At 39.8% G+C, this 12209-nt stretch overlaps 1 protein-coding gene across 1 annotated transcript; it reads left to right on the forward strand.

Annotated features, from left to right (window-relative positions):
• Positions 1-1620: 1620 nt before the first annotated feature.
• On the forward strand, positions 1621-3977 carry LOC148032340 (chlorophyll a-b binding protein 4, chloroplastic-like). The gene is made up of 3 exons (XM_087682971.1): positions 1621-1973; positions 2766-3181; positions 3500-3977. The coding sequence occupies exons 1-3, from the start codon at positions 1750-1752 to the stop codon at positions 3634-3636; spliced, it is 777 nt and encodes a 258-aa protein (XP_087539097.1). The 5' UTR covers positions 1621-1749; the 3' UTR covers positions 3637-3977.
• Positions 3978-12209: the final 8232 nt, after the last annotated feature.

Consider the following 12209-nt stretch of genomic DNA (forward strand, 5'->3'; position numbering starts at 1 on the left):
TATATCTTAACACTCTCCAAAAGCAAAAGGGAGAGGGAGAGAGAGAATGCACTCTCCCTCTCCCTCTCCCTCTCTTTCTCTCTCTCTCCCTCTCTCTCCCTCTCCCTCTCCCTCTCTTTCTCTCCTACTCTCTCATTTCCTCTCCTAAACAAGCAAAAAAGAAAGTGATTTAAACATTAAACAAGCAAAAGGGAGAGGGAGAGAGAGAATGCACTCTCCCTCCCTCTCCCTCTCCCTCTCCCTCTCTTTCTCTTTCTCTCCCTCTCTCATTTCCTCCCCCTCCCTCTCCCTCTCTCTCTCCCTCTCTTTCTCTCCCTCTCTCTCCCTCTCCCTCTCTTTCTCTCTTTCTCTCTCATTTCCTCTCCTAAACAAGCAAAAAAGAAAGTGATTTAAACATTAAACAAGCAAAAGGGAGAGGGAGAGAGAGAATGCACTCTCCCTCCCTCTCACTCTCCCTCTCTTTCTCTTTCTCTCCCTCTCTCATTTCCTCCCCCTCCCCCTCCCTCTCCCTCTCTTTCTCTCACATTTCCTCTTCTAAACAAGCAAAAAAGAAAGTGATTTAAACCTTAAACAAGCAAAAGGGAGAGGGAGAGAGAGAATGCACTCCCTCTCCCTCTCCCTCTCTTTCTCTTTCTCTCCCTCTCTCTCTCTCTCTCTCTCCCTCTCTTTCTCTCTCATTTCCTCTCCTAAACAAGCAAAAGAGAAAGTGATTTAAACCTTAAACAAGCAAAAGAAAGAGAGAGGGAGACTCACCGATGAGATATGGCGAGTGTGGGGCGGCTCCTCTTTGCGATGAAGGCTCCTCCTCTCCTTTGCGAATGACAGCGGCGGCGGTAGGTCTTCTTTCTCTCCTTCTCTCACGACGATCGCTCTCTCCCTCACTCTCGCTCTCAAAACACACAATGTGCAAACGCGAAATGAAACCGCGCTCGGTTTTGGCCCGCTTTTTTTCCCTGTGGAGCGTTGCTATTTGCGTCAATAGCGACGCCGTTACCCGCCGTCGCTACTAGCTCAAATCCTTGTAGTGGTACCTCTTCATTATGTAGTGCTGCATCTAACTAATTCTCATGTTCAATTGTATACCCCTCCCCAATCTCTAGTTGAGGTCTACTTGCCCCAATTCCAAGGGCCAACGAGATCTCATCTCGGTCAGCTCGAATTCCACCTTTATTCTTGTTGCGTCCACCCATGTTGATGAACCACAGTTAGCTTTTCTTCGTGATCGCTCCCATGCATGCCCTTTGAAAGACTAGCATTCGTGTGAGTAGAGCTCTGATACCAAGTGTGACACACTCGGAGTGCGTAGAGTGATTTTCCCCACTTTGCTTTAGTAAGTACATTGACTTAGGCATAGGAGGACTCTTAACTCACAACCTTGTGAGCTTTGTAATAATGCCAAGTGTGATTAGTGGGCCCCAAGAGTAATGCAATGTAGGCAGTCTATCGGAGGGGTACAATTTGAGAAGCATCGATCAAAAAGAGAAGATAAATCACACTAGACTAGAAGAAGGGAAAGGAAATTCCAAGTAAAGCCATGTGGATAGGGGTAGGGGGACATAATTGGACGAGAGGCAGATGATGATGGGATTGTCTAGTTTCCCTTTCTTCTCTCTACCCTCAGCACTGTCTTTCTCTCTCTCTCTATCTTTCCGTCAACTCCGGTGAGAGGATAAGCTGACACAGACAGCAGCCTTCTGGATTGTTACCGAGAGAAGAGCCTAAGCTCGCTCGCTCTCTCTCTCAAGGGAGATGGCTGCCGCCGCCAATGCCATGCGCCTTACACCCGGCGCCTCTACTTCTGTGGGGGGCAACAGCTCCTCTAACTTCCTGTCGGGAAGTATTAAGCCCTCTCGCCTTTTCATCCAACGCGCCACTGGTCCCGCCTCCCTGCCTCGATCAGGATCTCTCCAGGTCCATGCATCCAAGGGCGAGTGGCTCCCTGGCCTCGCTTCCCCCTCTTATCTCACTGGAAGGTACGAGTCTCATAAGTTTTCTCCCCTTGTTATGGGCTTGTTACAGTGCTTCCTGCTTGGCCTCTGCCTCTTCACTTGTAAATTCATAGTCTGGTGCCATTCCAGATTGTGACGTATGTGTTCCGGTTCGCTGGTCAATAAACCGTGATTTCTGTATGAGCTTCCATCTGTGGCTGATCCAAGTGGCTTGGCTAGAACTGAGTACATTGGGAAGCAATGGGTCCATTCGCTGAGTACATTGGGGAACGCGATGAGTACATTAGCTGATCCTAGCCCACGGCTAAAACCTGACCAGATTGGAAAGGCGATCGCGTTAGCCTGTGGCATATCATGAACATGCTAGGGGGATACCACAAACCGTGCCATCACATAATTCACTATCGTTGATCTGTCTTGCCATGCTGTTAGAATCCAATGCAATATCATATACTTACCGCATCGTTCTGCAATGGGTTATAGGGATTGCAGGGAGCCACCTGTGGTTTCTGCAACAGGCTAGGTCTGAGATGGCTCTTTTGCAGGAGCTCATTGTCTTCACACCACTTCATGGGACTAACCTCGAGTTTCCATTGTGGCAAATAACTCCAACTTGTTTTGAGTTCTAAGTTCTAAGGCAGGAAAGTGTGCATGGCTAGCAAAGTTCTATCATAGTTACACTGCAAATGACTTGTATCCTTTTTAGTTCCAGGAATTTCTTTGTCTTACGTGATATCAAATCTTAGGGCAAACCTTTGCCCCTCGTGTGATTCGAAACTGGCTGACTGTACGATGGATTGGTTTTCCTTATTGCAGCCTACCAGGTGACAATGGCTTCGACCCCCTCGGACTGGGTGAGGATCCAGCGAACCTGAAGTGGTACGTGCAGGCTGAACTGCAAAATGGCCGGTGGGCAATGCTGGGTGTTGCAGGGATGCTGATCCCTGAGCTGCTTACGAAGATCGGTGTCATCAATGCTCCGGAGTGGTATGACGCAGGCAAAATCGAGTATTTTGCTCCAGCGTCCACTTTGTTTGTCATTGAGTTCATCCTATTCCATTATGTGGAGGTGAGGAGATGGCAGGACATCAAGTACCCTGGCAGTGTGAACGCAGATCCCTTCAACCCCAAGCTCACATTGCCTCCTGGTGAGGTTGGATACCCTGGTGGCATCTTCAATCCATTCAACTTCCCCACTTCTATAGAGTACAAGGAGAGAGAGCTGGCCAATGGTGAGTTTCTTACCTGTACCATTCATGGACCTCTTCTGAAGTTTTCTCGGTAATGGGTACAGGGTTGCACCCTCATAGTCACTGCCCCCTGCAGAAAGGTCTTCCAATTTTGAATACTGACTAATAACAAGTGGATTGCAGTCCATGAGAGTATGTTTGTGAGAATCCTAAGTTTTCAGGGGCTAAACAAGCATAGTGTACCTGTGGAAAACATTGCAGGTTACTCAGAATGTCAAGCATCTCTTGAGATTGAGACGTAAGTAAGCATTGCCTAATATGATGATCGACGATGTTTATTGGTTTTCTTGGGTTTTGCAGGTCGTTTGGCCATGTTGGCCTTCCTCGGGTTCGTGATTCAACACAACTTGACAGGCAAGGGACCTCTTGACAACCTCTTGCAGCACCTGTCGGACCCATGGCACAACACAATTGTGCAGACACTTCAGGGCCTGTAAAGGCTGCTAGCAAGCTTGCGTGTGGTAGAAATGTCCAGTGGCTTGGTTTTAACCTGCGAACCCTCTCAATAGGTTTTCAGAATGCATTAGAGCAACTTTTCTGATGAAATCAGGAACTGTATCCTCGCACTTGGGCAAGCTCTAATGCGATCCTCCCATCTGTGTCCCTTTTGCGTGTCGTGATGGAATCTGCGAGGTCGGTTTGCTCCTTCGACAGAGCAACGATAGCTGGTTGTAATAATCCACAAGCCCAGATTTTAAACCCTTGTGATTTCATTTTGAAAAGTGGATACCTTTGAAAGGTGAGTAATATGGCAGTGCAATGCTCCCTTTTATGTTTTGATCCCTTCTTGTCTTCTCCTTAATTTGGTTTTTATGGAGGTGGTCTAACATGCACCCACTTTGCAATAAAGTTTTCTATGGGCTATGCAAGAGTTCTAAGATATTGTGAAGGATATTCCATAATATTAATATTTCAACTATTGTGAATTCAATCATGAGAATTAGAAACCTCTGTCCTTAACATTTAACATTCCACAGGTGAGCAACATAGTAGGGAAAATTTTTCATTTTTAGTTAGACCACCTCAACATCTCTTTTCTCGTGATTTGTGAAGTTGGTTAAACATGGACCCATTGTGGATCAAGGGTTTGTGAAGTTGGTGAAGCCAGTTAAACATGGACCCATTGCAGAAGAGAATAGATTTATGAGATAGGAAACATTCTCTAGTCTTAAGGCATTTTTGAAGTTTTGTATTTTGAACTCATGTGGGTTGAAACTTGAAATTTGGAAACGCTTGCAATTAACCACTCCCATCAACATAGACACCCACAAAATGCTATTGGAAGGCTACCATTTTTATTTAGAAGAGTTCATATCTACTCTCTTGTCTTTGTGGATTTAAACTTGAAATTTGGAAATTGTTGCAATTAACCTGTTCACCAACATAGACACTCTCAAAATGCTATTGCAAAGCTGCCATGTTCATTTAGATGAGCTCACATCCGCTCTTTTATTTGGTTTTTGTGGAGGTGTTTACACACACCCCACCCCCTCAGCAAAAAACGAAGTATGGAGAAGAGCATTTCACTTGGTACTACATATCCTTACGATTTCATGTTTGGATCAATTTAAATTTTAAAATTGGAAAGCATTTCCACTATCTATTTCACCATCATAAAGGCAATTGAAATGATAGTGTAAGGTTTCCACTTCTCTTCTAGTTGATTTTTGTGGAGGTGGTTTCCACCCATAGAAGAGAGCTCCTTACATGGTTAGCATCAATTCCAAGATGCCTTATGACATATCTCATAGATCTAGGTTTTAAACTCTTGTGGATTAAAACATGAAATATGGAAATCCTTGCACTACTCATTCCACCATGAGAAAGGCATGTGAGGTGGCTCTTCTTGAGAAATTGCTCTTTTTAAAACCAACGCACCATTCTTTTATTTTTATTGAAATGGAATAGTTTTGAACCATGTTGCGCCACAAGTAGTAGTGGTTTCTACACCACCAATAAGGGGTTATTTAGTGCTTTAAAGTTATTTTGCATCTCTTTACACTAAAGATTAAGTTCCATAATTATGTCAACCAATGAATGTTTTGCATCATTGTCACTTGGTGATGCACCAATTTACAATAGTTCTACAATAAGGTAGTAAAACAAAAGGAAAATTGGATTCAAATAGATAAATAAGTAAAATACTGGTTTTGAAAAAAGTTGTAGTAACCATTCTTTGTATTCTTTAAAATTTTATCTTTATAAGGAGATTATTATATATTGCTTCATGATTTTACATTGAATCATGATCTTCATTGGATAATCAAACATTTTGGCTATATAAAACTATCGAGTGAAACTTATTTTCCAAATGAAAATTGATTTCCTTATCAAGTGAAAATAAATGAAAGTTAGTAGCTTATCCCACATTTCATACAAGTTCGATTGTAGAGGAATATAACGATGTCTATAACCATATAAGGATGGCCTCTATTTTGTTGCCTTAAGCATTGATTTGCTCCTTAATTGCAAGGTCCTTATGTGCTATATACTTTTAAATGTAGGAGTTAATAGCCTCCACATTAATTTTCTAGAAGGAACAACCTACACATTAATCTCTTTAGAATGTAGAAGTCAATAGCCTCCACATTAGTCTCTTCCAAAGGGAAAAAAAAAATGTTGCTAGAGGAGAGAACGTCACTTTAGGAATCATAATGTATGCATAAGTGGTATTTTGGAGCTTGTGGTATGGCCCTTTACCTTCTTGGGAGTTGTCAATAAGTGGCTCCAAAGTGTGGTGTAGTCACATCTTCACATGTGATCTATTATTGCACCTCCATTGACTAAGCTTTTAAGGAATACAAAAGCATGGCAATGGTTTTGTATGCAATGCACAACCATTGTTCATAGAACACCCATTCATGTGATGCATTGCTTGTGAGACATTTAAGGGTTTGTAGGCCCCTTGTTGAGAATGTTGATCATCATTGAACTTGACCTCCTATAAGTCCTTGCTAACCTCCCTTTTTTGCTTGTGATACATAGTAGTTGCTCCTACAAATTCACCTTAATGATCAATCAAATACCATTTTACTTTAGTTGCTGATGAGTTAGAGCCTCTTCAATGATTTTTTGTATCACACTGAGTTCAATAAAGATCATGCACAATTTTGTTTCAAATGATAAACAACATGATACCTTATTTATGTAGCATGCTTTTCTCTTACATGCTCAAAGGCTAAGAGATCAAGGGCTCAACTTTAGAAAACAATAGGTTTGGTTAGTTGATACACCTTCATAATTCAAAGTAAAGGAGATGTTTTACTTTATTGCTAGATATTGGGATCTTACTAGCATAGAAATAACTTGGAGTTTTTTTTAAAAATGAGGACATGGAAATAGGGAACACGATGCTTGCCATCGTAATATGAAACTATTAATGACATACTTCATCAAGTGGTCTCCATACACTTGTAGAGATCCTTTAGGTAATAGTTTCTTATGGACAATGTTTTTCATAATGCTCTTCTCTATGCAACAATTTCTTGTGGACAATGTCTTGGATAATGCTCTTCCTTCATTTTTGATCTAGTAACACTCACACTATATTTTCAAAGACATCGATAGATGCTTTCTTATTTTGCTCGAGATATTCTCTTGAAAAAACTAAAATTTACTTACACTATATGGATTACATGTTCCCATTAACCATTTGTAGCGATAGAGAGTATGAATTGAAGAAAATAGGTTGGAGGATAGACTTACAATGTGTAGTGATACTCTTACTTATATTTTTAGATGCAAGACATCCATTCTTGATAAATCCATTATGATAAATGCATAAAGAATAATTGAAAGTGCAATAGAAACCATGGAGATCAAAACTTTGAGTCTACATGTGATTTATTCTCTCTTTTTAAGGAAACATGCATAATACAAAAATATGTGTAGCAATTCCTCCATTTATAGATAAAGAATTTTAAGAGATTCAAGATAAAGCTCAGCATGCAATACTCATGTACACTAATATTAATGAAAAAAATAACAATAGTCAATTTTGAATCACACTTAAAAGAAGTCGGTATCACTAAAAACTAATATGTAAAACGAATACAACATTAAAAAGTTAAGAGGCACTACTAAAAAGTGTTGTGATATGATAGATTGGTTCCGCATGACAAGATAGACTTTGTGTGGCAACACTACAAAGCAGTATTGCAAACTTGAAAGTGATGGTGACAACAAACAGAGGTTGGTAACATTTTAACAAGATAGTGAAATGTTAGGTGGTAAAGTTCGAAAATTGTAGTTTGAGCGCTTGAGACTTGACAATCACAGCACATTAGAGTATTGAACACCACTTTTCAGTGTTTACTTAAGGTGGCATGACAACACTTCACCATGGTGACCAAATACTTGAGAGAGTCCATAAAGAGTACAAATTTAACATTTTAAAGTGGTGAATGATCATCTAAGAAATTGCTAGGAAGAGATGATCAATCACCAAAATAAAATGAATAATTATTTGTAACTAGTGACAAACTACTTGTAAGCCAAAAGAAACCACTTGTGAGTGGTTAGACACCACTTGGAAGTGGTGAGTATCACTTGGTAGTATTAAGTTGCCACATATAAGTGGTAAGTTACCAATTGTCTATGTGGTGATAGGACAAAAAGTGGAAATGGTAGACACAAACAAATTGTCTTCGTCCACATACAAGTGGTGGATACAAAAAAATTGTCTACTACCGCATAAGTTTAGCTAGCAAAAATGTATAAGTTGTCAACCACTTGTTAGTGGTGGTAGACCTTTGCAAGCAGATTACTTGAAAGTGGTATCCACCACTTTTGAGTGGCAATGAACCACTTGTATTGTTAGCACCTCATTTCTAGGTGGTAGGGGACTACTTGTAAGTGGTAATGCACCACACTTGAAAGTGGTAACGACCACTTACTTAGTGTAGTGCACCTTTGGTAATGGGTAGTGCAAAGCTTGCTAGTAGCATACAATAAGTAGTAGAAAATTACTCATAAGTGATAGTGCAAATCCTATAAGTAATTGTGAGTGTTGAATCATACGCGTGACATGCTAGACTTGGATAACTATAGTTTCAAGAGCATCAATGCTCACGGACTCAACTACCTCTCGCATGGTCGACTCACACTCAAATCTAATCACCATCCACTCCCTTCTCACTCTCCCAACAAGCAAGCAAGAAAGCAACAACAATAAGCTTGTAGTCAGCTCACCTTCTTATTCTTGCATGCTTTGGATGCCTTGAAGATGGCCGATCCACTTCCTTCACTCCTTTGATGCCACTCCACGCCTCAAGTGCTCACCAAAGAGGAGAAGATAGAAGAAGATGAAGGAGAAGAAGAAGATTAAGAGCAACTTCTTCACTCTTGATCCCTCACTCACTCACACTCTCTCTCTCACTCCGTTGCATACCACCTCACTTTAAACTCTCTCACCATTGAATGAGAAAAAGATGAGAATAGCAAGAGGGGATGCAAGCTCACTCTCCCAAGTTCCTCTCTCACACTCTCACTCTCCCTCAGCCTTCACGTTGGCACAAGAAGATGAATGGGAGAAGAAGAGGAAGATGGATCCTCTCAAGTTTTCGCACACTTGTATGAACATTTCCATTCTCTTTTTAGCTTTTATACATGGGGTTTGGAGTTTAGGATTCCACCATAAGTTGTGCACCCACTCATCCTTTTTGGCCTCTTAACCAGTCTTCTCCATTTTATACATACGCCTCGAGTTAATTAGATCAATCCTCTCAAGTGAATAGATGGCTAGTGCCCACAATCTCTCATAGTCAGGGGTCTTTCTAACTGATCTTGGGATATTTACAGTTTGCACAAGAGTGGTATTGGCACTTGATTGATATTATAATAATGATGTAACTTAGCATTTATGTGAATGATGGTGTATACTTTCTTCTAAAATTAATTTTGGCGCATGGCACTTCTACTTTGAGCAGTATTCCCCATTGCCTTTGTGGTTAACATTACCCCCCTCCTAGTGAGTATCAATCCCATGGCACTTGCTATCGTAGGTAAGTATGCTTCAACCTAATCAAAGATGTGGAATGCATAGGATGTGAGGGTGTTTACCTTGGAGGAGAAATTGCACTTATGTTGACAAGATATGCTACCTGGTATATGGTGGTTGGAAGTGGTGGTGGTGATGGAGTAGTTGAAGATCTTGTGCTTATTGATGGCACCCTTGACTGATCATCTCCCTAGTAGGTCATCTTGAGTTGTAGTGAAATGGGGTGTCAATTGCACAAGATGGAGTCAACCTTGAAGAAGAGGCAGTGGTGCAAAGGTCTCCACAATCTTTTGTACATGTGATGAAAACCTCTCATGCATTCACTTTGTAATGAAAAATGCTAGACTTCTTTTTGCGCACATGACACATTTTCATGGTTTGGGAGATGGGTCAAACTCAAAGGAAACCTAGATTGTTATCCATACTTGAGGACCCAAATCATGCATAGGTTATCATGCAAATACTTATGTGAATGCATGTGTATACTTATGTAAGTACTTAGCTAGAAGACGTCTCCATTGGTTCTCGTTTTCGTGAGGTGGATGAAGCAAGAAACTCAGAGTTGGAAGAAGTAGTGCTATCAAAGAGAGAATACTTGAAGGGAACATCATGGAGACACCCTTGGTTGATTGTTTATTGGTGTAGAGAAGGATCTTTCATGGTCGCCCTTCAAGCATAGTTGTGATGATGATTGATGTCTTTCTTAAGTGCCTTCCCTACCTTGCTTTTGTTAAGATAATGGCATTAAGGTAAATGAGAAATAACAAAAATTAGAGAGAGAAGGTGCAAGAAACTTAGGGACATAGGTCAACCATGGGCAAGTTGAGCTCCCTAGGTACTCTTGAGTAAATGTGGGGGAATGGGAAAGAGAGTAGGTTCTAGGAACAGAATTGGCTAATTGAGACCTTAATGCATTTCTAACTTGAGGATGCCTAGGTGCAGTGCAATTATTTATGCACATTTTTTTTAAATTTTTATCTCGTAAAAGAATACATAAGAAACATACAATAGGGCTTCTATCCTTTAAAAAGTGAATAGAGAATATTAAAGAAGGAGAGGTAACCATGAGAATGATTTGGCTCATTGGATTAGCCACCATGCTCATATGCTTATCTTTCTTTCATGTAGAGCTCTTACTCTGCAAGGATGGCCCTCAATGTCGCCATATCATTGCACATTTACTTGATAGAAGCCATCTCATTTAGCAAAAATGACCAAATAAAGCACATAAATAGTAACTACGTTGCACTTGTAAACTTATGTAACCGAGCACGTGTTGTCATATGCATAATGCTTCAAAAACAAGTGTATCTACATTTGTTGCTAATGCAATATTGGGACCCCAAAAAAACTACATCTTTGCCACACACTATTTGAGAATGCCTCAAAGACATTGGAAGACCTTAGGGAGCTAGTACTTGTAGCTGCAGCAACACTCATTCTTTATTTCTTTAGGTGATAATAAAATAAGCTGTTGCTCATAATAGAGCTATTGGAGGCTATTTCGAGCTCTATTTTTAACCTATAAGTGCTCCACAAAAAATTTTGTCTTTTTTGTTTTTGGAATTTTGCATAAGAACTTGTAAAATAGGTCAACACTTACAGTGCTTCATGTAGAGATAGCATATATAAGTGTACAAGCATGATCGATAATCGATGATAGACTATTAGAAACAAGCAATTTTATGTTGTACGTTGTTTGACATATGTTGCAAATTATGGATTTCATTGTTTTGGAGTTTGCCGTTGTTGTTATTGTATGCAGTAAGTGTTAGCAAAGTGGAGACTTTGATGTATATATTGTAGCAATTCTAGAGCTACATATACAACCATACAATTTAGACACATTTACTCATGAATGAGCAAGAATATTGTTCTTTGGTATATTGTTGTGGTTTCGGGGAGATCAATCTATTAATGTACTTATAAACAACTAGATGCTCTTATGTTGTTACTTACATATGTGAGGCAATATTGATGTACAATGATCTTCACAACATTTGGATAGTGATATATGTATTATTGGTGAGAAATGGTTTTTCCACAACATTGGGGTTACATCATGCCCAAGTTTCCTAGAATAACCCTCTCAACTTGATCTTTCACCTTTGACAAGAACTTATCAAGAACGTCATGTCATATTGAGTGATAAGACATGGGGGAAAAGCTAGCCCCAAACTCCTCAATATTCTTCATACATGTTTCCAATGATTGCTATCCGAAATTGTTACTACATAGAGTTTAAAAAAGATACCATTCACCAAGGCCTTTAGTACTTCTTCTAGGAGTGTCACACAAGAACTTGCATGGAGGGAGGTTTGATAGACAATGGCTTTGTTCTTAGAGAAGAAATTTTCCCCTTCATGCCACACTTGAAACTTTGTAGAGTTAGAAGTAAGGGTGTCCAATAGTGAAACACCTCTTGATTTCATAATGCTCTCAAATGACTTTGGCCACTTGATTGGTGGTTGGGTATTCACATGTACACATGGATTCACACTACCAAGAGAGTGATCCTTAATACGAGATGTGCCACAGAATTTCACAATGTGATAGAGTTTACACTGCCAATGCATATACCCAACATATAAGTTTTTTGCCAATTGCCATTCTATCGTAGTGACCATTATGCATGGAAATCAGTAACGAGTAAGTAATGAATGACCATTGATGTGTGATGCTATAAAGCCACATCAAATATTCATTATAGCACAAAACATGCAAACAAGCAATACACTGATCTATGGAACAATCAATCATCTAAACTTTAACCATAAACATATGAAAATAATTGCAATAAAAAATCAAAATATATACACACATGTAAATGCTATTGCCACACCATTTCAACAGTTATATAGACACACTATTCATTTTTGTATTAAAGTGAAAATTTGTAACCTATCAATGCTTTGTAGATATAATGTGATTTGATTTAAAATCTTTTATCCAATTTTAATAAAACCTAATGCATATGCCATGAATGGATTGTGAAATATACAAGTAATAAAC

This window comes from Lygodium microphyllum, chromosome 8, assembly GCF_053477565.2.
Source record: "Lygodium microphyllum isolate KBCC chromosome 8, Lygodium_microphyllum_v1.1.10, whole genome shotgun sequence".
Classification (NCBI taxonomy): Eukaryota; Viridiplantae; Streptophyta; class Polypodiopsida; order Schizaeales; family Lygodiaceae; genus Lygodium; species Lygodium microphyllum.

What these genes read in the sequence shown, in the direction of transcription:
- LOC148032340 (XM_087682971.1), top strand. Translation starts at nt 1,750, where the DNA reads ATGGCTGCCGCCGCCAATGCCATGCGCCTTACACCCGGCGCCTCTACT. An exon ending in CCCTCTTATCTCACTGGAAG is followed by an intron (nt 1,974 to 2,765) that starts GTACGAGTCTCA and finishes TCCTTATTGCAG; the next exon opens with CCTACCAGGTGACAATGGCT. An exon ending in GGAGAGAGAGCTGGCCAATG is followed by an intron (nt 3,182 to 3,499) that starts GTGAGTTTCTTA and finishes TGGGTTTTGCAG; the next exon opens with GTCGTTTGGCCATGTTGGCC.